The sequence below is a fragment of the Marmota monax genome, unplaced genomic scaffold (genome assembly GCF_021218885.2).
Source record: "Marmota monax isolate L192 unplaced genomic scaffold, Marmota_monax_Labrador192_F-V1.1 WCK01_AAM20220418_F8-fsc00003, whole genome shotgun sequence".
In the NCBI taxonomy this organism is placed as follows: domain Eukaryota; kingdom Metazoa; phylum Chordata; class Mammalia; order Rodentia; family Sciuridae; genus Marmota; species Marmota monax.
The window spans coordinates 28,451,115-28,476,868 of record NW_026694084.1 but is presented as its reverse complement, the minus strand read 5'-3'; the positions used below and the strand labels follow the sequence as shown (position 1 = coordinate 28,476,868).

At 41.8% G+C, this 25,754-nt stretch overlaps 1 protein-coding gene across 1 annotated transcript; it reads left to right on the top strand.

Moving 5' to 3' along the window:
• The first annotated feature begins 6,025 nt into the window (after positions 1–6,025).
• CUNH8orf76 (chromosome unknown C8orf76 homolog) lies at positions 6,026–24,408 on the top strand. Its single transcript, XM_046464669.2, has 6 exons — positions 6,026–6,193; positions 8,441–8,536; positions 9,323–9,466; positions 13,879–14,336; positions 18,583–18,715; positions 23,961–24,408. The coding sequence occupies exons 1-6, from the start codon at positions 6,080–6,082 to the stop codon at positions 24,156–24,158; spliced, it is 1,143 nt and encodes a 380-aa protein (XP_046320625.1). The 5' UTR covers positions 6,026–6,079; the 3' UTR covers positions 24,159–24,408.
• Positions 24,409–25,754: the final 1,346 nt, after the last annotated feature.

Here is a 25,754-nt window from a genome sequence, read left to right as displayed (position 1 = left end):
GGACTCCTATGCTAGATGCTGTGATTCTGCCCATTAGGAGGAACAGGGGGATTTTAAAGAGGTGATTCAAAGGCTACATTCCAGGTGTTCTCTATCCAGAGTTGTAATTTACTTGTTAATTTGGGAGATGGTAACTTTTTAGATCTTCTGATGCCATCCTAGAAGTCTTGAATTAGTTCATTCCTGTGGACTTTCACCTTCTTTGTTTATTTTTTTCCTAGACATTTTATTCTTTTAGATACTGTTGTTAATGGAATGGCTTTTTAATTTCGTTTTTGATTGCTCATTGTTGGTATATAGAAACACAACTGACTTGACTTTGCTGAATTCATTTATTAGCTCTAGTAGCTTTCTTGTGGAATCTTTGGGATTTTTTAATACATAGAATCATGTCACCTGTGCATAGATATCCTTTCCAACTTGGATGTCTTTTATTTATTTATATTTCTTGCCTAACTGCTTTGACTAAAACTACTAATACCATGTTGAAAACAAAAAGAAAAGAGAGGGAAAATAAGATGAACACTTCTCCCAGTTCTTGACCATTGGCTCTGTGCTGGAGATCTCAACATTTAGCTAGGCTTGCTCCGAGCCTAGGGATCAGCCCAAGGTGAAAGCTTAGGGTCCTTCTGGGCTTTTCTGTGTAAGCATCTTGACCTGGGCATGTGCATGGCTTTCTAAAATTTCCCCCGAGCACAGGAATTTTTGAATGTCTTAATTTCCCAAAGAATCTCCCCCAGTCTTTCCTCCCAGGCCTTCACAGTCTGTTGCATGTCACCTGTAATCATTTACTAGAGGAATCTGTAGATAATAGGTTCACCTTGCAGTGTTTTTGAGCAATACCCACTGCTTTTTAGTCCCGGTTCTGAGTGATGCAAAATGGAAATGAGCATCTTCTGTTTAGTCTTTTAGGCAGCCCCCAGACAGGTGAGAACTCAATAATTCTCAAATAAGGTCTTTCCTGTTTCCTCTAGAATCAGAGCATAGGGCCTCACAATGGCACATGGATTGTTTATTATTTATCTCCACATTATAACTTAAGTTCCATAAAAGCCAGATGTGGTGATACAGGCCTGTATCCTAGCGACTTGGGAGGCAGAGGCAAGAGAATTGCAAGTTCAAGGCCAGCCATGGCAAGTTTGAGGCCAGCTTCAGCTACTTAGCAAAAGCCTGTCTCAAAAAGGGCTGGGAATGTAATTTAGTGATAAAGTGGCCCTGGGTTCAAACCCCAGTACCAAAAAAGTTAAGAAATTAAGTTCTGTGAGAACAACAGTCTTATCTGTCTTACTTATTCACTGTAATCATTCACTCTGAACACTGTGCCTGGCTTATAGCAGATACTCAACAAATTTTAGTTGAATCAATGAATGTATCCACTATAAAATTTACATAATATGGGAAATATAATTGAACTCAAAATGTTAAATGTAAGTTGGTAAATATCCATGAGAATTATTGGGATGGTTCTCATACCAGCAATTGAAGATTATGTTTTGCTCAAAATAACAGAAAAAGGTGAAAAAGGAAAAAAAAAAAAAAAGCCATTTTACACATATCCAGGGAAGTTGAGAAGTGTAGCTCAGAGGAACACTGCTTAGGTAAGAAAGGGAAAGGAAAAGAGATAATTTCATTGTGGAAGGTGTTTTTAGACTACCAAGCCCTGTGATTCTCTATCCTGGTACATTACTACAGTTTGTAATTAAATAATTTGCTTGCTTACATGTTTATAAAATCTCTTACCCACTTTATTGTGTGCTCCATGAAAGCAGAAATCCTGATTGTTACGTCCTTAGCTCCTGGCACAGAGTTGGGCCTCAAATAGATAAAATTATGCCCAGAATGCATAAATGAATAATGTGTGCTAAAAACATGGCTTTGCCTGGTATGATGGTGCGTACCTGTAATCCCAGTGATTTGGGAGGCTGAGGCAAGAGCATCACAAGTTCAAGGCCAGTCTCAGCAATTTAGTAAGGCCTTAAGCAAGTTAGTGAAACCCTGTCTCTAAATAAAAAATAAGAAGGGCTGGGGATGTGACTTACTGGCTAAGCACCCCTGGGTTCAATTTCTGGTACTAAAACCCCCTAAAAAACATGGCCTTACAAGAACATTCAGTATAGATTAATCCATTTAACAAATATTGAGTGAGGACCTGCTGAGTGCTGAGTACTGTGTTTGATGCTAGACAGATGAGTGACCCAGTCCCTGCCTAGAAAGAACTCGTGATCTACTGGGGTGATGAACAAGTAAGCATGGGTCACAACTACTGGGGATGCAAGGTGCCCTGGTAGAGAGAAGCACACCTGCTATGTGAACCAGACAAGGATCAAATGAGTGTATGTGGGGGGCAGTCAGCCAGATGAAGGGCATAGGGTGGGGGAGGGGGAAATTTGACAAAGGAAATGATGAGCTGCGCAGGGCAGGGAAGTTTGCAGGAGAGAAAGACTCAGGTGGTAGATTGTGGAAGGTGTGTTGAGGAGAGCAGCTATCAAGAGCAGGACTAGGTAAGGACATGGAGTGGAGGGGGGACATATCCCTAATCACGTTGGGGGTGGTGGGGTTTCAGAGGGAAACATGGGTTCCTGCGGTCCCCAACTCACAATTGGGAGCCCTTGAAATGAGAAGTGTTCCTCCCGTTGTTTCCTGGTACTCCTCTTTCATCCACTCGTCCATTCAATGGTCATTGATTGAGTTGCTCTGGGCCAACCCTGTTGGGACGGAGTTTACAACAGTAAAAATGATGCCATCTCTAAACTGCCACAGTCCACAGAGTGCTAAATGCCACAGTGGATGAAAGCATGGGGGAATTATAGGAGAGAGGAAAAAGGGCTGCCTAGTGGAGGTAATGTCTAACTTGGGATGGGTAATTCAACCAGGCACTTCAATCAAAAAATAGATTTTGGGAGCTGAGGCAGTAGCTCAGTGACAGAGCACTTGCCTAGCATGTGTGAGGCACTGGGTTCAATCTTCAGCACCAGTAAAAAATAAATAAATAAAACAAAGATGTTGTATTCATCCATAACTAAAAAATATTTTTAAAAATCATATTTTTATAGATAAAAATGTATAAGGTTGGGTGCTATGGTGCTGGTAATCCCAACTACCTGGAATGCTGAGGTAGGAGGATAAAATTCAAGGCCTGCCTGGTTAACTTAGCAAGACTCTGTCTTCAAGTAAAAGGGACTGGTGGTGCATGCCTGTAACCTCAGCATCTTGGGAGACTGAAACAGGAGGATACCACATTCAACGCCAGCCTCAGCAACTCAGCAAGGCCCTAAGCAACTTAGAGCCTGTATAAAAATAAGTTTTAAAAAGGACTGGGAATGTATCTCAACGGTAAAGTGCCTCTGGATTAAATCCCCAGTGCTAAAAAAAAACAAGGGAGGAGGGGCAGTGCTGAGGATGTAGCTCCGTGGTAGAGAGCTTGCTTATCATGTGCTAGGCCCCAGGTTCAGTCCCTAGTACCTCAAAAGTAATAATAAATATATAGAAACATTTTTATCCCAACCATACTAGTTTTTAGATAGTAGCACAATTCCAGTTTACTAACACTGCCTAACACCCATATTTTCTAAGTGAATAAGGTGGATTTTACAGTTACAGTGTGTATGCCTTCTGTTTTATTGGTTTCCTTTACTTTTTTAAAATGACATTATTCTAAGGCCTTTCTCTCAATTGAAGGAATGGTTTGCAACTTGGGGTCCTTAATCCCAGGTCCTCAACAGTGATAGTGGCATTGGAGTTGTTCCATTATTGGCCAAGTCCCCATGTTAAGGTTCTCCTTTCCTCAGCCTGCTCAGCGTCCTTAACGGCTCCTTCTTCGCTTTCAGCAGGAATTGTTACATGCAATGAGGCAAAGCTGGTAATTCAGGCTGGGTAGAAACTTGGATTATCTGTTATATACAATTAGATTCCATTTTTAAGGGAAAATGAAGCAATTATTAGTTTAAAATATAGATTTGTTTTGCACACAAATCTTCCATAACAGTGGGAGGAGACAATAACTGAGTTTTAAGTGGTTAAAAGGCTGGAAACCCATGAGCCTAGGAATTCTGAGTTCAAGGGGCAAAGAATTCTCATTTACCCACAAACTGCCCTGTCTCTAGCTCACTTGGTTGTTGGGACAGGAGGAGCCTAGACCCAGGGGACCTCAGAACAGGAGAGGGTGGAAATTCTAAGATCAATCAGCCTTCAAAAGAAGAATTTAAAAAATCCTCCTTGCCTGCCTTTGCTTTTTTCTTGTTTTGCTCCTAAAGCAGGAATTTTTAATGAGCATGTATCACCTTCTTGCTGGCAGGTACTTTATGTTCTTTTTGTTGTTGTTGTTGTTATTGCTGTTGGTGGTGGTGGTACTGTGGATTGGATCCAAGGCCTCACACATGCGGGCCGGTGCTCTATCAATGAGCTATATCACCAGCCCTTTTTATTGTGTATTTTGAGACAGGGTCATGCTTAGTTGTCCAGGCTAGCCCCAAACCTGCAATCCTGCCTCAAGTCATCCCTGGAGTTGATTATGCGTGTGCGCCAGTGCACCAGGCTATGTGCATTATTTTAATCAATGCACATTTCACAAATAGGGTTGCACAGTCAGCGAATAACTGAACCAGAATTGTGAAACCAAACAAAGCTGGCGCTTGAGGCTCTTCAACACTATGCTGTATTGCCTTTTGTACAAAGACGGGGCATATTAGAATTAGGTCCTTCTTTGGACTCCATTACTTCTGGATAATGGTATTATGGATTACCTTTTTCCTTCTGTTTTTCTATAATATCCTATTTTTCTTAATATAGAGTGTTACGTTCTGATGGGAAAATAAAAAACATTAAAAAAAAAAAAAGAAAAGTGAAACTTCTCTGGATGAATTCATCAGTAGCTAATGCCTGAGGCTGTCCAGGGGGAGCCTGCAACCCCACTGTTGGATAAGTGGGATGGTTCTAAATTTGGGGATTAATCAGCAGAGAGATGGATTTTGAAAGCTGGGATACATTGCTCTGGATGAGTTTGTCGAGCAGAAAATCGGGTTGAAGAAAGAACCCTGAAAGACCAATGTGAAAAAGGAACTGATGAGTGTGAGGAAAAACAAAACCAACAAACCAAACAAACAAACAAAAAAACAGGGAAATAACTTTGTTTCCTTCTATATAATGTGGTACAATAATATTGCATTGTGCAATATTGGCCAGTATTTTTGGTGACAATCTATAGAGTCAAGAAATATCTTGAAAGTGTAGAAATTCTAACAAAAGTTAATCTTAGAATTCTAGGATTTGGTATTTTTCTCCCAGCAGAATGAATATTCCCTGATCAAAGCCCTCAAGTAAATTTCGAAGATTTCTGTTTTATAAATGCTTTAATGACTCTGGTTACTGGTAGTGGTGTATCTTTCCCAGAGACGTGGGGACTTTCAGTATTTGCCATCTCGTTAGCCCATAAAGTGATCCTGAACAAGTTATCTTGTCAAGCCCCAATATCTTCGTTTGCAACATGGGAATCACTGCCTTTTGTAGGGTTGTTAAGAGGAAACAGGAAATTCAAAATTAAAGTGCTTAACAGTGCTGGAATACTGTCAGTGGTTTATAATGGTACTTAAAGAGTTTTAAACTGCTGTGCGTGCGCGAGCTCGTATGTGTTTGTGTGTGTTACTGGAGACTAAACTCTGGGGCCCTCTACCATTGATATATTCCTAGCCATTTTTAATTTTTTATTTTGAGACAGGGTCTGGCTGGCCTCCAATTTGCGATCTTCCTGCCTCAGCCTCCGAGTCCACAGGATTACAGAAGTGCGCGCCAAGCCCAACTGGGCCAGGGCTTTTTGATGCATGAAGGTAAGGATCGCTCTGTCCACCTCCTGACATGGAGAAGCCAAACCCTTAGTCCTAGGGTTCGGAAAGTGCGCGAGTTAGACAAAAACCCCAGCTCAACAACTGCCCCCGTCCACCGCCACCAGCCCCTGTACATTCACAAAGACTACAAGTCCCAGCATGCCGCGCTCCGGGTCCTGGGGGCCGCACCGCTTCCGGTTGGCCAAACGCGGCTCCGCTTTAGGCGCCACCTCCTCTCGGTGCCCCGTGGTGGGCGCGCCATGGATCCCGGGTGTTGGATCGGCGGCGAGTTTGAGGACTCGGTGTTCGAAGAGGGGCCGCAGAGGCGGCCCGGGCCCCCCGCGCCCTACCGCGCCAAGCGCTGCGAGCCGCAGGTGAGGGGCGGGGGCCTCTGCCCCGAGGGACCCGGGCCTCGCCCTCCGCGGTGCCGGCGCCGCGGACGCGCTCTCTGGCGCTAGCGTCCCGCGCCAGGCTTTGCTCCACTCCGGCCCCCGGAGCACCGGACACGGCCTGGCCGTGCTGTCTCACCCCGGCCCGCAGTCTCCAGGGGTGCCGGGGTGCCTTCCCGACCCTGCTGCGGCGCGCTCAGGGCCACAGCCCTCTTTGCAAACCTCAGCGCTGTGTGTCCCCAAACGGGAACGTCCGCGCACCTGCCCGCCCTGAACTCCGTGCCCACTAACGCCCTGGTATCCCACATCGAGCAGGCACAGCCATTTCTCAGGGCCCATCGTAAATGCCACCTCCTCCAGGAAGTCTTCTGATTCCCTCCTCCAGTGAAATGTTTTTGTCTTGGCGCCCCTACCCGCTGTTAGCTTCTCTTTAAAGCGCTTGTCAACGTGCTCGTAAAGCCCTTAGACCGCAGCACTAAATGGTCACACGACAATTGTTCTTAACTTGATGCCCACTCTGCAGTGCCTGACAGTTTTGTTCAAAATAGGAAGTCCATGCGTATTCTTGAATTAGTAGAGTATTACTTTGTAATATTTCATGAGGTAAATGTCATCTCTCCGGGCATCTCTTACATGGATTCTCTTATTTGTTCCTCAGTAAGCTGTATTTAGAGACGCCAGGGACTCAGTAATTTCTGAATTGTACTTTTTTTTTTTTCCAATTTTTTCCTAATATCCGCAAAGTCTCAAAGTGACCTTCAGTACTCAATGTGTAAACTAAAAACAGGGATTGGGCTTGAGCTGTATTGTGGTCGAGCATTAAAAAGCTCTGGTTTTAAGATAGGACCCTTGAATTTCATCAATGTGTCAATTTCTTATTTCTCATTTGGGAAAAACACTTGCTGGCTTGCAGGGTTACTGTGCAAGTGAAATGAGATGCTGTTTATGAAGATACTTGGCCAAGTGATAAAGTAAAACCCAAAAGTCTCTTTACTTAAGAATATGTTCGCTGCGTGAGTCTGAAAATCTGCTCCTCACAAATAGCTCAAGGAGGCCTTATTGTAGTTACATTGGTTTCCCTTGTTGAAAATAAGAGTTTGGCTTAGAAGATTTCTGTTGCCTGGTCTGCTTCCTTATCCAGGCATTTCCACCCTGTTCACAAGGTTCTTCCCTCCTTCCTCAATAGAGGGGGTATTGGAAGGCATCATCTCTCTGAATCCTTGGCCTGCCATGGTATGGGAGAATATAGGTAATCATCAGGAAGCCAGCTGTGCTTCATCATTCCCACTAGGATAATGGAAATTGGATGGAGGTTGATAGGTTTCGGTTTGGAAAGCTGGGACTGGCTAATCTGAAACAGTGACTAGACAGCAGTGGTGTATACAGGGAAAATGTGGGTCCATTGCATAGACTGTTATGGGCTGACGCAGTGCTTGAGGGAGAACAGAGAAATGGTTCCTGGTCTTCTTCACTGTGATGAATCAGGCCAAGAAAACTGATTTTACTAAGATAGCAGAGAAGCACTGATAGTCAGACAGCTCTTTTAGAAATACAGCAATTATGATGTGAAGGTGGAACCCTCACAAATGAAGTTACATTCGCATTAATAATAGCCAGGGATGAGCTTTCTTCAGCTTCCATGTGCTTAAACTAGTAGAAAAGCAAGGAAAGCATCCCAGGTGGGCATCTCCGGCATTTCTCCCGTTGCCCTTTGGTGTTTGGTTGCATTAAAGCCTCCTTTTAGCCTTGGTTTCTGTCTCCTTCTTTGCTTAGATTCTTTTGTGCCTTTCATCATTTTTCCTAACAATACCTCAACCATAATTCTTTTTTCTATGTCTTTTTCATAAAGAATTGTCAGTCTCTATTCCATTCTCTAAAATTGCTTTAAAAGAAAACATCTCATTTTAAAAAACCATTGTGAACTGTGCAGGGTAAAGGTAGGGAATTCCCAGGCATCACACTGGTATCGGAAATGATGTAAATAAAACCACATTTCTCATGCAGCTTTTTTGGGGAGATAATATTATCAATAGATTTATTACTTGTGATAATTTTAATCAAAACTGGGTCATCATTAAAGTTGTTATTCTTTGTTGGATATTTTCCCTAGTCTCATCTTGAAGAGGTATGTCTTTCTGAGGTTCAATTGATGATATTATGGAAAATTACTCCTGAGGATGAGATGAGAGCATAGCTTCACTCTCTGTAATGTGCTCTGTTCATAATTTCTAGTGGTTTTATGAAGAAACTGAGAGCAGTGATGATGTTGAAGTTCTAACTATCAAGAAATTCAAAGGGGACCTGGCCTACAGACGACAGGAGTATCAGGTAGGATCAAACATGTAAGGCTGTGGTACTTGAAGTGAGCTTCTGTTGTATCAGTGACAGCATATGTGACTAACAGTGTACTATGTAATAAGTGTGTGTTTTTTAATGTTTTTAGTTTTTTAATACCTTTATATATTTATTTATTTTTATGTGATGCTGGGGATTGATCCCAGTGCCTCACATGTGCTAGGCAAGCGCTCTACCCCTGAGCTATCCCCAGGCCCATGAATGTGTTGGTGAAGATGGATTTTTTTTTTTAAATAATCTTAGACTCTCAAGTTTCTATACTGTTTTATGTGGCTTTATATAATTTGCTTTGTTTCCCATAACTCCAAAAAAAGAATCTTTTTGGGGTCCCTGTAGATCTGTTTCCTTAGGTTCAGTAGCTCTCTCATTATTGTGTGTCTTCAGCATAGAAATCTCATGGTGTTACAAGAGCATCTCAGAATGTGTAAGAAAAGAAAAGAATGAACAACTAAGAGCCAGGTTACTTCTCATATTTACATCTTCATGATGATATTGATGGAAAGGTTCTATGGCAAGGCAGCAGCAAAACCAGGATTTGAAGCCTGATCTTTTGGCTCTGGAATGCTTTCTATGGTATTGGTCATTGTACCTCTAGCCATTCTGTCTCTACTATTGAGCAAAGTAGTACTAAGACACTCAAGTTCTTTGTGGGATCAATTATAACATTATTTTCCATCTAGGGAAAAAAAAATCACCTGATCCTGAGTCCTCTTCTATCTTTCTTTTCTTCTTCTCTTTTTTTAAACAACTAATTGTCAGAAAGCACTGCAGGAGTATTCCAGTATCTCTGAAAAATTGTCATCTACCAATTTTGCCATGAAAAGGGATGTCCAGGAAGGCCAGGCTCGGTGTCTTGCTCACCTGGGAAGACATATGGAAGCTCTAGAGATTGCTGCAAACTTGGTGAGTCGTTTCATTGCTTGTTTTCACACATTTTCCTATACCAATGACAGTTTCATGGTTTATTTTCAAAGAACAAAATGAAAAACTTGCTAGAAGCAAAATGGGTGGATTTGCATAAGCAGAAGAAAATCATGAGCCATGTAAGGGCTTTATTATGAGGAACAGTTGGAGCTATAGATATAATCATTTTCTTGTTATGTTTTTCCTGTAATAAGCTTGAAATTTATTGCCTGAGAAAATCTCATTTGCAGAGGTTTATTCTTAGGAAGTGTTAATAGGGCAGGATTATGAGTGATCTATTTTCTTTTTTAGATTTATTTAGGCTCTGTGCTCCAAAATTTCTACAATGTACCATATATTACTTCTGTAAGCAGAAGTTATAAAAACATGACTAAATATTCATTCCAAGTCAAGCTTAATAGTCCTTTTTATTTTTAAGTAGATTTTGCAGAAACTTTATAAGGATAAAGAAAATTCTTTGTAATTTTGTTTGTTTATATTTTCAGATTAGGGCATTTATGGTTTACTTGTTGATTTCTGTGTAAATATTGGTCTAAATTGACCAATATTGACTGGTCTAAATTGACCAGTCATAGTATAAAAAGACCAGTTTTCCTTCTTTTTGGGTGTTAGTGAGACACTATCACACAGATCTTGGGCCCCATGGATGTAGGTCATCAGAGGTCAGCCCCAAAAGCATTTACTGAGTTGTCTTTCTCCATCTCATTCATCTTTGTTAGCCCAGGGCTTCACTGCCTAGGACTTCAACCTCTCAAAGTCCTTTAAGAGTGTAAAATCCAGCTGTGTTTTGTTCTTTCTTTCCCCTTCTCTATTAATTGCAAGTTAATCAATCCACTCATTCTTTCTTCCTTCCGTTCTTTTTTTCTTTTTGATGCTGGAGATGGCACCCAGCTCCTTGCATATCCTAGGCAAGCACTCGACCAATGAGCTACACCCCCAGCTTTTTTAGTTTTATTTTGAGATGGAGGTCTCACTGAGTTTCCCAGGCTGACCTTGAACTTTTCCTGCCTATCCTCTCAAATGCAGCTTAATATTTTTTTTTTCTTTTCTCTTTTTTAATTTATTTTTTATTTTTTTTTATTGGTTGTTCAAAACATTACAAAGCTCTCGACATATCATATTTCATACGTTTGATTCAAGTGGGTTATGAACTCCCATTTTTACCCCGTATACAGATTGCAGAATCACATCGGTTACACATCCACGTTTTTACATATTGCCATACTAGTGACTGTTGTATTCTGCTATCTTTCCTATCCTCTACTATCCCCGCTCACCTCCCCTCCCCTCCCATCTTCTCTCTCTACCCCATCTACTGTAATTCATTTCTCTCCCTTGATTTTTTTTCCCTTTCCCCTCACATCCTCTTATATGTAATTTTGTATAACAATGAGGGTCTCCTTCCATTTCCATGTAATTTCCCTTCTCTCTCCCTTTCCCTCCCACCTCTCGTCCCTGTTTAATGTTAATCTTTTTCTCATGCTCTTCCTCCCTGCTCTGTTTTTAGTTGCTCTCCTTATATCAAAGAAGACATTTGGCATTTGTTTTTTAGGGATTGGCTAGCTTCACTTAGCATAATCTGCTCTAATGCCATCCATTTCCCTGCAAATTCCATGATTTTGTCATTTTTTAGTCCTGAGTAATACTCCATTGTGTATAAATGCCACATTTTTTTAATCCATTCATCTATTGAAGGGCATCTAAGTTGGTTCCACAGTCTAGCTATTGTGAATTGTGCTGCTATGAACATCGATGTAGCAGTATCCCTATAGTACGCTCTTTTAAGGTCTTCAGGGAATAGTCCGAGAAGGGCAATAGCTGGGTCAAATGGTGGTTCCATTCCCAGCTTTCCCAGGAATCTCCATACTGCTTTCCAAATTGGCCGCACCAATTTGCAGTCCCACCAGCAATGTACAAGTGTATCCTTTTCTCCACATCCTCGCCAGCACTTATTGTTGTTTGACTTCATAATGGCTGCCAATCTTACTGGAGTGAGATGGTATCTTAGGGTGGTTTTGATTTGCATTTCTCTGACAGCTAGAGATGGTGAGCATTTTTTCATGTACTTGTTGATTGATTGTATATCCTCCTCTGAGAAGTGTCTGTTCAGTTCCTTGGCCCATTTGTTGATTGGGTTATTTGTTTTCTTATTCAAATGCAGCTTAATCTTTACTCTGGAAAGAATCTATGAACATTGAAGTCAGGATTTAATTGTGCTCATTCCCAGTCTTCCTGGTCTGCAAATCGACAGCAGCTTGAGCCTTTTCAGACACAGCACTGCTCTGCTTTTCCATCACCTCGCTCTTGTATGGCATCTTTGAACTTAACCCTCTTCCTTTTTCACTAAAGGCAGCAGCAGCTAGATTAGTAGCAGGGACCCCAGGTCCCATTTCTGTGGTTCACTCAGTGCATCTGTTCCTGTGGCTTAGAGAATGATTTTTTTTTTTCATTTAGCTCAAGTGGTGACCAGGCAGAAGGTTTCAGTAACATGTCAGGACTTTCAGAACTGGTTATCAGTCTTCTGGGCACCTGCTGGGCAGGGAACTAGTGGTTCTCACCCCTTTTGGGGGTCTCTTGCATATTACCCTAATGGATACTGCCTATCTATAAGGTTTTCTCATTTCCTAGTAACCTGATGTTTTGTTTTTTAATTTCTTCTCTACTTGAGGTCTCTTATTTTGCTGTTAGCTCAGGCCCAGGACTGTTTTTTTCCTCATAGTTTTTTGTCTTCTCACATTCTGTAGAGGGACAGATCAGTGTGTAATGTTGAACAAAATAGATAGCAAATCTATATTTGTAGACTATATTATATTTGACTATAACTCTTCTGCTTATTAGCTGTGTGGCCTCAGGCAAGATATCTAACCTCTCTATGTTTACATGTTAATTAACATCTATGGTGGCTGAAGAACTATGCTCTACACTATGAATTTAGCATTAAGTAAAAATTCTCATGGACCTTAATGGTCTTGTTGAGAAGGCTAGACACCAAATAATAATAATGAAACAAGGTATATTCAGTCTTTGATGAGGTGCAGTATCACCAAAAGTGTATGGGGCTTTATTTCATATTGTTTCACTTAATTTGGGAATATTCTCAGCCTCCACAGGCTTCCCCTGACTTCGTGCCAGTTGCTCTCGCCTGCAGCGTGGAGTTGGCTCCTGCTGCACTCTCTGAATAGCTGTGTGCAGAAGCTTGCTCTGGGCACTCACAGGCCAGGCTTTCCTTAGCCTTCACAGCAGCTTGAAGATAATGTTATCTGCCATCTGCTTTCTGCAGACTTTAGAAAAAGCAGGCTTATTTTTCCTAATCCAAAGGGTATTTGCCAGATGGCAGGTTAGGCAAGAGGTGGTGGTTCTGGTTAAGGAGACTTAAAAAGGGTTTTCTGATCAGAATGAAACCAAGCAACCTCCTCTGGCCAAAAATGGCTGGCCTTGGTAGAATTAGCAGGGAAGGCATTTGGATTCAATTGTGATGCATCACGAAGCACCCAGGGCTCGGGCTGTCATGTTCGGGGCTGTCATGTTCGAGATTTCTAAGCCCAGCAAGATGTCAGATGGACTTAAAAAAAAAAAAAAAATCACCTTTTTTTTTTTTGTACCAGGAATTGAACTAAGGAGTGCTTAATCACTGAGCTATATCCCCAGGCCCCCTCCCCGCTGCCCTTTTTAGTTGTAAATGGACACAATATCCTTATCTTATTTATTTTTATGTGGTGCCGCAGATCAATCCTAGCACCTCGCATGTGTGAGGCAAACTCTCTACCACTGAGCCACAATCCCAGCCCCTCCCCAGCCCTTTTTATTTTTTTCTTTTGAGACAGGGTCTCACTAAGTTGCATGGGGCCTTACTAAGTTGCTGAGGCTGACCTTGAACTTGCAATCCTCTTGCCTCAGTCTCACAAGTTGCTGGGATCATAGGCATGCACCATCATGCCCAGCTACCTTTTGGGTTTTTTGAAAGCATGAATGTTAAAATGGAACCATTAGGACAGGGCCTAAGAAAATTGGCTTGGGTCTTTTTAGATGTCTGGCTGAAAACAAAGATAATGATAAAAATTGAATTCAAACTGACATTTATATTTTTTGGTGCTGGACTTGTCACTGTTACATGAATTGTTACTTTATTATGACATTTGGATGTTTGGGATGGCTGATGTTTATTTTGCTAGGTAGTATGTATTGCTCTTGGTTTATGGTTTCAAGCTTGTGATCCATTGAAGTATATTTAGTTCACTCAGAATGTATGAGTACTGAAAGATACTTCTAATGTATAACATACAATTTACGTTGTATACATTAGACATCTTTTGGGGTATCTTCTATTTTATATGGAAAACACTTTACAATTACGGTTTTTTATCTTTTTTTTTTTTTCCTTTTCTCCTCAGGAAAATAAAGCTACCAATACAGACCATTTAACCACTGTGCTCTACCTCCAACTTGCTATTTGTTCAGGTTTGCAGAACTTGGAGAAAACAATTTTCTGCCTGCAGAAACTGATTTCTTTGCATCCTTTTAATCCTTGGAGCTGGGGCAAATTGGCAGAGGCTTACCTGAATCTAGGGCCAGCTCTTTCAGCATCGATTGCATCATCTCAGAGACAGAACTCTTTCACCTCAAGTAATAAAACTGTCCTGTCCTCCTTTCCACACTCAGGAAAGGATTGTATTTTGTGTTTCCCTGAAACTGTGCCTGAGAGCTCTGTGCTTTCTGTGGAAGCAAGTGTCAGGAATGGCCAGAAAACCGAGAAAGCTTTTAAAAACAGTCAGAATTGTGTGACTGGAAAGGGAGAAGCCGTGTTGATAGAGACGCAGATGAAAGCATGTGCCTCTCTGATCCGAACCAGGTAAGCTGAGTGGTGTGACAGGGTGGGGCAGGAGCTCAGGGAAAGGCTTCATTTATTTTATATATTTCATTTATTTCAAAAAGTTCTAAGCAAGACTTGGTGTATGTTTTTGAATTTTTCCTATGATCTAGACAGACCCCTTTGAACATATGTCATTTCATTGCGTAAAACTTTGAAACATTATTAGTTGCTCAAGAATACAACTGGGGGCTGGGATTGTGGCTCAGTGGCAGAGTGCCTGCCTCGCATATGTGAGGCCCTGAGTTTGATCCTCAGCACCACATAATAAATAAATAAAATAAAGGTATTGTGTCCATCTCCAACTTAAAAAAAAATATATATATATATATATATATATATATATATATATATATAAAAATAAAAGAATACAGGGCTGGAGTTATAGCTCAGTAGTAGAGTGCCTGCCTCGCACGTGTGAGGCACTGGGTTCAATTCTCAGCACCACATAAAAATAAATAAAGATTAAAAAAAAAAATGAATACAACTGGGGTGAGTGCTCAGTGTAGAATGTTAAATTTGGAAAACACTAAAAAAATTAGGAAAATTAAATTGGAAAAGGGAAAACAGCTGTTTTAAAGAAGGAAATTTTTATTCATATATTCCAAAGAAATCTGAAGAAAATCTGTTGTTGTGTTTGAATTGCTGATCATGTGAATAAACAGTTCTAAATTCATTCTACAAATAATTCCCGTGGTTTGCCCCTAAGGACTCCAAGTACTTTGAATCCTGAAGGTATAAGAATTTGAGAAGAAGGCAGGGAAAATACCCTTAACCAGTTCTATAATTTATGAGAGAAGAAATAGACACCATCTTGAGAACATAGAGATTATTGTTATATTTTCTCTCTGGAGAACTCAAGAACTATTAAGAATGAGGCTTAAGTGAGAAGTGGCATCTATTTGGCAAATTTTAAAATTTATTTCATAGATACTTAGTTGGCATTGACTGTGTCACTTTTTTTCAAAAGCACATGTGCCAGGCCCTTGCTTGGTACTAGGATCATAAAGATTGTTTAAAACAAAACAAAACAAAAAAACAGTCCCTCTCCTTACAATTTTGTAATTATCTAGTCAGTGACTGGCACACAGGTGCTAAATAGCTTATCAGTAGTGTGAGCAGAATTCCATGGGGAACAAGATAAGGGAGCTGTTGGTGTGGCAGGAAGAACCAAGGCTTCAGAGACTTTCCAGGGGATGGTGTTTCTGCCAAATGTACCTGGTGGGAATGCTCACCAACCAAGGACTAAGTAATCGTGTGCATGATTTCATCTCAATCCTCATGACCGGGGTTACTGTTAGGATCCTATTTGATGGACTAGGAATCTATTAAAATCATTCCTAAAGTGGCAAAGCTGTGAAGTCCAGGGCCATCATTAGATGCAGTTCTTGCTCATTCCTTGTTATAATCCCAAGGCAAGGGAAGGCATGCAGAGTAAAGAGAAAGCACAGCCCAAAGGGCCAGGGGTGCTGGTGTAAAACAGCCACAGTCTGGTGGTAAGAACAGCGTGTGGTAGGAGCCGAGCCGTAGGTAGTCTGTAGACCATGCCAGAAGCAGAGGAAGTAAGAGGTAGGACTTTGGAGTCTGATCTGATTTTGAAGAACTCAGTGAATTGTGGATGTTGAGTGAATGAACCTGGGCTGTTCCACTTGCCAGCTGTCTGACCTTGTGCAAAACTCTCTGGGCTCCAGGCTCCTCCTCTTCATAGATGGAGGAATAGGGGAAATGCCTACTTTGTGGGGTTGTAGTATTAAAGTATCTAAGTACTTACTGTACTGTGCAGTATATAGTAGGCAAATGATAAATGTTATCTTTTGGTACTTTCGCTGCTATTGGATTTTTTTTATTTTATTATTATTATTAGCACAAGATGTTAGATGTCATCTTAAAGATTTTGCTCCTTGAGCTAAAGACCTGGAGAGTATTTGAAGGTGGTGTGGTCAGAGCAGTGATTCAGAGTGAGACCTGGTGGCTGGGATGATGGTCTAGAAGAAGATATTTGGAATTGGGGACACCAGTGAAGAGGCAGTGGAATGGTTGGTGAATAGTGGTAGAGTCTTACCTAGTACCGTGTAAAGGAAACAAAAGAAGAAAATTATGTCCTTGCAGTATGGAATCGACAAGATTTGGAGGCCCGCTGAGTGTGTGGGGATGGGTGTGAGGAGAAAGGTAGTTTGTCCTGGGTGGATGGTGCTGCTTTTTGCTGAGATTAGACACACAGGATGACCGGGCAGATTCAGGGTGGAAGGAATGATGTAGGCTCAACATCTGTGGCTCACCCATCTGGAGTTGTTCATTAGGAAATAAAAGTCACACTTCGAAGAAGGGAGCTATGGATTAGAAGGAGATCAGCAATTGGGTGGTTGTGGAGGTCAAGTAGGATTACTTGAGAAGAGGGCTTGAGAACTAGGAAGTCGTCTGTGCTGTTAAGCAGCCGATTTCAGTAGGAGGACAGGGAGAGAAGAACAGCTGCAGAGGGCTGAAGGTTGAGAATGAATGAACGTGATATAGAAAGGAAAAGCTCTGTTTTCAAGTGACTACAGAGACAGGGAAGAAAGCAAGTATGGCAAAATGGTCACTGCCTCCGGCCACGGGGCAGGTGACATGAACGGGTTGCGCTGAGACAGCAGTGCGTCTTTTTACCTTCTCCTGTAGAAAGCGCCATTGCAGTTGCTTCAGTTCCACGTTTGTCTTTGTCTGTTAGCTGAGGCTATAACAGAATACCATGGACTGCTTAATTTATCAAGGAAGAAACACAGCTGGGTGCCATGGCACATACCTGTCATTCTTGTGACCCAGGAGGATCACAAATTGAAGGTCAGCCCTAGCAACTCAGCAAGAACCTGAGCAACTCAGTGAGAAATCGTCTCAAAAAAAGGGCTGGGAATGTAGCTCAGTGGTAGAGCCTAATCTCCAATGCCAAAAAAGAAGAAAAAAAAGATTATTTCTCCCAATCCTGGGGCCTGGGAAGTCCAAGATCAAGTGCCAGCCTCTGATGAGGGTCTTCCTACTCTGCTATCATGATGGAGGGCATCAGATGGCAAGAGAGAGCATGCACATGTGGACCAGAGAGGAAGTTAGCTGAACTCATGCTTACACCAGGAACCCACTCCCAACACAGGGCTTTAATGCATTCATGCACTTAACTCTTAAAGGTCCTGTGCCTGGACACCAACACAGTGGCAGTCGGGTTTTGACAGGAATTAGGGAATATTTGCTCCATAGCAGCATTTTTTCCCCTGGCTGTGCCATGGCCATATTGATGCTCTTTCTAATTTTCTCACACATCAAACTTTTCTGTCAGGGCCTCCTTCCCCCTGGCCAGGAGGCCCCTTCCCTCAGACATTCTCCTAGCTGGTGCCCTATCAGTTAGGTCTTGACTTGGATGGTATCTCAGGAAACCTTTCTGCACTGTCCCATTCTAAGGACACACTCTCATGGATTATTTTTTGTGGCACTTTTAACTACCTGAAATTATGCTTGTGTGTTCTCTCCTTCCGTTCTGTGAGGCCAGCCCAGGTCTGTCTTCTCTCCAGTATCTCTCAGTGCCTGGAGCCATGTCTGGCACTGCTCAGTACACAAAATGAGTAAATAGCAGAGCCTGGTCCTCCTGGGCATGCCACAGGGACCAATGAGGCCAGAGGGAAATTGGGAAAATCTGCACATTCTCTATAAGAAGGAGGAGGAGCCACATGAGGATGGAGGGGGAAACGGCAAGAGAGGGGACCAGGTTAGGATCACCGTGGGACATCAGTGGTAAGGCAGTTGCAGAGTAGTTGTAAGAGGGTCATCAAAGGTTTGGCCCTGCTTTGGGTAATTGAAGTTACCAGTGAAGCTAGTTAGTCTTTGAGGTCCAGATGCTGTGAGGTCCAGGGAATGGAAGGGTCATAAAACCCTGGCTTCAAAGAAACAAATCTAGGTGGTGGTGGTGGGGGGGGGGGGGAGTCTGACTGGAAAGTGGTTTTTCTCAATCTAAATTATATGTGCTTTTAGCCACTTGCCTTCCACAGGGAGCTCTTTTGAGGTATTGCTGGCTAAAGCTCTCTCTGAGACGTTTTGATCTATTGACTTTAGAAAAGATGAATTTCCAGCATAAAGATGGGCAGTTTATTCAGAGTAAGGAGCTATAGGAATTCAAGTGAAAGTTCTGTTGAGGGTCGGCCTTCTCGAGCCTTGTGGGGCTCTTTATGTTGTGGAGCCCACTCATGGGGACTTTTTGGTTTTTCAGACTTTTACTTCAGTTCACCCAATCGCAACAAACATCATTTGCTTTGGAGAAGAACCTAAGGACTCAACAGGAAATTGAAGATAAAATGAAAAGTTTCAGCTTCAAAGAAGACACTTTGCTGTGGATCACTGAGGTAAGTGTACCCCTTGGGTTTATAAGACACAAGGCATCAGATATTTTTCCTGGCTCTGACACCATTTTTATAAGGAACAACCAAATCCCATCTACAGAAGGTCTGTGTCTCCCTCCTTTATGTGGCCTCTTCACCATCCTTACCCTGCAGTGAGCCTGCCTGTAAGGCTGTTCTGTGCTTGCCAGTACTTGTTGGCACCTGCCTGCTGGGACACCTGAATGCCCTTCATTGTTTTAATGCTGAAGAAACTAAAGGATGAATGCTCACATTTATGCCAGGTTTATATGCTTTTCCTCCATTCATTCTCATAGCTGGTGAGGACAGATGGAGCTGGAATAGAAGCCCAGGGAGGTTGTGACTCCCCTGAGGTTGGCCCTTAAGTGGTAGCACTTGTCTAAAACCAGTGTGGGTCAGCTGCAAGTTCGTTTTCTTTCTGCTCCACTCTGTCACTACTTTGGTGGTTGCAGAGAAATACAAATGTCATCATTTGCATCTTATATTAACTTTCTTTTTTAAAAGCTGGATTTTTGGGGCTGGGGATATGGCTCAAGCGGTAGCGTGCTCGCCTGGCATGCATGCGGCCCGCGTTTGATCCTCAGCACCACATACAAACAAAGATATTGTGTCTGCCGAAAACTAAAAAATAAATATTAAAAAAAATTTTCTCTCTCTCTCTCTCTCTCTCTCTTAAAAAAAAAAAAAAAAGCTGGATTTTTGTAAAGTACACTGTTGAAATTTTTTAAAGATGGCACTTGAGATTATGTTTTAAGCTCTTCATGCTACTTCCTTTCAGTACACAACTGAAACTTGACAGCTCTGGTACTCTTCCCTGAGAATGACTTCACCCGTATACTTCCTGTTGTCATTCTTTCAAAAAGTACTTATTATGCTGGGTATGGTGGTGACCCCTGTCTCAAAAGAAAAAATAAAAAGGGGTGGGGGATATAGCTCCATGGTAAAATGCTCCTGGGTTAATCCTAGTACCAAAAGAACAAATAGATAAAGATTTTAAAAAGTATTTATTGCGAGGCTAGGGTTGAAGTTGGGTGCTAGATCATCTGCCTTGCGTGCCTGAGGTCCTGGGTTTCATAACCAGCAAGGGAAAAAAAGGTACTTAACTGCAGATCTCTACTGCCAGTCTTCTTTCTCTCTTCCCAACACTAAGCTGGTTCATTATGAACTTTTCCCTGCGTTCTCTGTCTGCTCTCCTTTGGCCTTTGTAACTTTCTGTCTCCTATAGGGTTTTTCCCTTGAGCCCGTGGATACACACAGGCACCTGCCTCTTGTAATTGTATCTCAGCCTTTCCTTAGTCTTTGTTTTCCTTTATCTTTGCGTAGAATGTCTGTTGGCCACTCACTTTTTTTTTTTAGTTGTAGTTGGACCTTTAATTTATTTATTTATTTGTATGTGGGCTGAGGATGGAACCCAGTACCTTGCATGTGTTAGGAAAGTGCTCTACTGCTGAGCCACAACCCCAGCCCTGGCCACTCATTTTTAAATCGTCTCTTTACTTCTTAGAGGCTACACTACCCTGTTTATCTCCTATATTTCTCTCTCTTTCCTTCCTACCTTTTTCCTCCTCTCCTACCCCTTCCTCCCCTTCCTCCCTTCCTTCCTTCCTTTGTCTCATTCCACTCTGCCCTCACCTTCATTTTCATTCTTGGGTTTCCCACGCTGGGCTCAAGTACTGGCCTCAAATGATCCTTCTGCCTCAACCTCCTGAGTAATTGGGACTACAGGCATGGGCCACCATGCCCTGCTATTTAGTGTTCCTCTGCCTCTTGGGACTCCTGGTTTCTTCTGTGGCATGACGTTTTCTAAGGTTTCACTTCAGTTTTCTCTTCTCTTTGCCTTTCTTTTCCCATCTCTGAAATCGTAATGGTGCCCATGGTTTCAGTTGTCACCTTGGCGTTGGTTACTTTTAGTCTGTGTCTCTTGCCTCAGCTCTGGAGCACTGTCTCACATCTCTGGTTGGTTACTACTGGAGGTAACTGAGATGGTTATTGATTATTCTACTGTCACTTCCAGTGACGTGAAAGCACTTACGTCAGTCTTGCAGACCCTCTCAGGAAGTGGAGGAGCATTGGAAAGAGCCATCTGACTTAACTGTTTTTCTTTGATACTGTCTGTCACTCTTCTTTCCAGACCTGGAACCTCACTGGCTCTGGGCCTCTTTCCATCTAGGGTTAGCCTTGCCAGTCACCCACCAAAGCCCACACTCCTTCAGCTTCCATCTTTGGTTTCTGTTCCACATTAGCAGCTAGTCTTCTCCACCTCAGGTTGACTCTCACAGTGGCCTCTGTCTCGTCTCACCTTGCTTCCTGGCTTTTCCCCCTGAATCTATCTTGACTTGCTTTGACGATGTTACCTGTTTGTTTAAAAACTAAGATGAGTCCCTGTTACCTCTGAGGTCAGGTCTGATCTAGGATCTTTAATGTGATATCCAAGGCCTTGCAGAGTGTAACCCCAAACTTACTAACCAAGAATTCCTTACACAATCTTTTGCCACCACTAGACTAGTCTTTCCATCTCTAGCAGACCTATCCTGGGGCTTCCAGTCTCTACCTGCTTAGCTTCTCATCCTCAGATCTCAGCTGAGGTCCCATACATTGGGGCAGCTTTCCTGGATACTCTTGCCTGTGGTGATTTTTCCTTCTTTAAACTCAGATAAAGTGGTTGCTTGAAAAGATAGCTCTCTGAACCCTAAAAAGTTACAGGAATATGTCTCATCTCTTCATCTAAATTCTAGGTCTTCATAAGCCAGACCATGTCTTAAACATCATTATGTTCTTCCCATGCTGGGGAAATCTGTCACTTGAGTGGGATGATAGTTCTGTGCTTAGGCGATGCATCTGACACTTGTGGAACTTTTCAAAAGTAATGAATGTCTGGACCCTCTTTAGGATTATTTGTATTATACTCCCTTCATTTTAATTGACTTATGATATGACCTAGACCCTATAGGCTTAAATATTCTTTGATTGCATACTTTTACTTTTTATTTTTAGTTGTTTTATTTGAATTGAGATCCAGATAAAGTCTACATATTATACTTGGTCCTTTTGTCTCTTATATATCTTCCATTTTGAGATGGTTCTTCCCTCCCCCCTTTTTTTTACTTTGATAAAATATATGTAGAAAGCGTAATATTTGCCATCATAATCATGTTAAGCATACAGTTCAGTGACATTAAGTAATTCACAGTGTTGTCCCACCATCACCACTGTATTTCAAAAATTTTTCCATCCCCCCAAACAGAAATTTATAAACCCATTAAGCAAAGCCTCCCCATGCCCTCCTCCCTCTACCTCTCATATTCTCTAAACTACTTTCTGTGAATTTACTATTTTTGGTTTTTCAAATAAGGGGAGCCATACAACATTTGCCCTTTTGTGTTTGGCTTAGTATACTGTTGTCAAGGATTGTCCATTTGATAGCATATATCAGAACTTCATTCATGGCTAGGCATTGTGGCACATGACTGTGGTGTAGAAGGGTAATGTAGGAGAAATGCGAATTTGAGGTGGGTCTGAGCAGATTAGTGAGACCTTGTCTCAAAATAAAAAATAAAAAGGGGTAGGGGTAAAACTCAATGGTAAAGTGCTTGCCTAGCATTTGTGAGGCCCTGGGTTTGTTCCCCAGTACTGGGAAGATCAAAGCGAAACAACCTCATCCCTATATGTGTATGTGCCATGTTTATCCACTCATCTGTTGATGGATACGTCTGGGTGGTTTCCACCTTTTGGATATTGTGAATAATATTGCTTTGAACATTAGTATGCATGTATGTTTGTGTCCCTGTCTTTAAGGATGTATATCTAGGAATAGAATTGCTGGGTCATATAATGTAACTCTGCTGAACATTTTTAGTAACTGCCAAACTTATATTTTGTGACTTTTACCTAACACTGTGACATGGGTATGATTCGAGATTCTTAAATATTATTTGAATACATAATTTTTAATGGCTATATCCATCCAGTTTTTGAATGAACTATAATTTATTTACTTACTCCCCTATGTTGAACGTGTAATAAGTATTTGGTACTTCATTGAATCTAGGAAGTCATCAGTTGTAAAACATTATTATTTGATGTGCCAAAGAAAAATAAGATGCCATTTACACTGTGATGCATCATAAACTACATCTTGATTTCAGAGATGTCAAAATTCAAAAAGTATCTTAGACCTGATAAAATACCATCCTTTAATAAATATTCCACATCTCATTGCAGTTTCCTCTAAAATGTGTGATCTATGAAGATTCAAACCCACTGAGAACCATTTTTTGATTGTATTTCTAATTAAGTAGAGTTTTCATGAAATTGGATCTCAGGTTTGCAGGAGCCATAGAAATCATCTAGTCCAAATCCATGTTACTAAATTTCTTCTGCATTCGTGCTTGACCACTCTATAATATTCTTTCATGCCAAATGGTATTAAATGTTTTAGAACTTAATTTTAGTAAGGCTGATCACTTAGAAGCTTGTGAAGGCCTTCATAAAAAAGTATAAAACAGTTTAGCACCACTTCCAACATTTTGAAGATGTCAGGTAAGGCTTTCTAGAACTTAACTTTGTGAGTCTTACCAAAGAGAAACTAACCCAGAATCTGGGGATGTGACCCTGTGTTCATCCTGGCCTGATTCTGACCAGTAGGGGGCAGTGTTGTGCCTTCATTGGGTAACTGTGCTTGTTAAGTTTACAAGATTGGGTAGGCTTCAGCAGGATCATGGTCTCCTTTTGGGTCAGGAAAAGGCAACCTAGCTCCTACTACTCAATTGTTTGCTGCTTTTGATGGCTTTAGGGAACTTGTAGGTGATAGGAACCTGTGCCCCATGCACAGCTGCAGTCATATTCTGCCCAAGCTCTGCCTGGTCCTCTCAGCTGTTTTCCAAGAGGGAGAGTCACTTGTAATTGCATTCTCACTGAGGGCATGTGTCTTGATAGAAAAAGGTTGACTTGATGCTCCCAGGAGGCCAGATGGTACTGCAGCTGCATGAGGACAGGCTTCAGCAATTCTTTCACTCGGGAGGAAGAGTGGAAGTATGTGATGGTTACATACATGATCCTTGGATGACAAATTCTGAATAGATATCTTTTGAATATGTTGGAAGTGTTCCCTGGTAGCTAAAGTACTTTCCCTTTTTGTATGAAGGCCTTTGTAGTTGATGAACAACCTGATCTTCTGTTCCATGTCTGCTGCCTCTTTTACTGGGACAGTATTTTTTTTATTCTGCTACAGGTTATGGGAGAAGATATCGTTCAAGAAAAAATAAAAGAAGAAGTTCACTCAGAGGTGAAGAACATTGGCTCTGCAGCTCTGACCGCCTTGGTGACTGCATCCTCGAAAGAATTTGAAGACAAGTGGTTCAGAAAGATCAAAGACCATTTCTGTCCCTTTGAAAATCAGTTCCATACAGAGATACAGATCTTGGCTTAGAGGTCCATTTAAAAACAAAATCATCTTGCACAGTATTAATTGTCCTTGTTTACTTCAGACAGGATTGCTGATCATGGAAAAAGTGAATTTATAATTATGTCTTCTTTCCCAGATTATTTATACTGACAGTGCATTTAGTGTATTTTGCTCTTTTTAGATTTCTTGCTTTCCCTTTATATTGTATCGTCGGCCTACTTCCCATTTGAAGGCATCTGCTGGGAAAGCAAATAAAAGAGGCTTTCATATCGTATGGTCTCTTAAAGACAGTTACTGTATTGTAGCCAGCAGTGAAGAATCCACTTTTTTTCTTCAGGTAAATTCATCAGCAGTGTTCAAGAATGTTGAAATATGAGAATAAACCATTTCTAAGTAGAGTGTGTCAAGAACTGTAAAGGGTGCCTGTAATCCCAGCGGCTCAGGAGGCTGAGGCAAGAGGATTGTGAGTTCAAAGCCAGCTTCAGCGAAAGCAAGGCACTAAGCAACTCATGAGACCCTGTCTCTAAATAAAATGTGAAATAGGGCTGGGGATGTGGTTCAGTGGCCTAGTGCCCCTGAGTTCAATCCCCGGTACCAAAGGAAAAAAAAAATACTGCAAAGGGTCTAAGAGTTTACCCTAATCAGTAAGCTATCAAGTTAGCCTACCACAGCCTGGGTGCTGAGAGAAGACAGGAGACTTCTAGATTAGAAATAAAGGGTTTCATAACACAAGGTCCAGCGAGCAGTATGAGCTTCAGCATGTTTGCATCAGCTCCTCTTTCCTGTGGGTCCCATGGAGCTGTCACACATGGGCACACATGAATGCCTCCAGCACCTCCTGTAATGTGCACTGTATGGCTTGTGTTACAGGAGAGAAGCCCTGAGTTAGTAAACTCCAGTCTGTTGCAGTGAGTAGTAAGCATGCTTGCCCTTTGCGCCAGAAGGAGACACTGTCTCCTTTGCTGTGCAGACATCTTTGAAAGACAGTCTGGAACAGAGAGTATCAAGTGCATTACGTATAAGACATGCAGAAACAGGAGAGACTCATGGAACATTGTCATACAAAGAGCCTTTTTTTTGGGGGGGTGGGTATCAGGGATTAAGCTCAGGGGGCCTCGGCCACTGAGCCACATCCCCAGCCTTCTTTTGTATTTTATTTAGAGACAAGAGTCTCACTGAGTTGCTTAGTGCCTCGCTTTTGCTGAAGCTGGCTTTGAATTTGAGATCCTCCTGCCTCAGCCTCTCAAGTGGCTGGGATTACAGGCATGCGCCACCATGCCTGAATGAATAATCTGTGATGGAGGAGCTCCCTTATAAATGGAATTTAATAATAAACCCATACGTCATCAAATGTCCTGCACAACTTATTTTTCTCAGCAGAGGGCAAAGACTCCAGCCCAGGGCATAAGGCGGAGTCCTCAAGATTTCCAACCACACTCTCTTCCAGCTTGCTTCACCTTTCCCACTACCCTCCTTTCCCCAAATGGGCTGGTTTAATGTGCCCATCAATTGCAAGTTTAACTCTTCATCTCTGAGATGAGAAGAAAGACTGTATAATTAATAGATATTTCAATTTTAAGAACCATTAAAACTTAGGAAAAATCCCTCAACAGCCCCCAG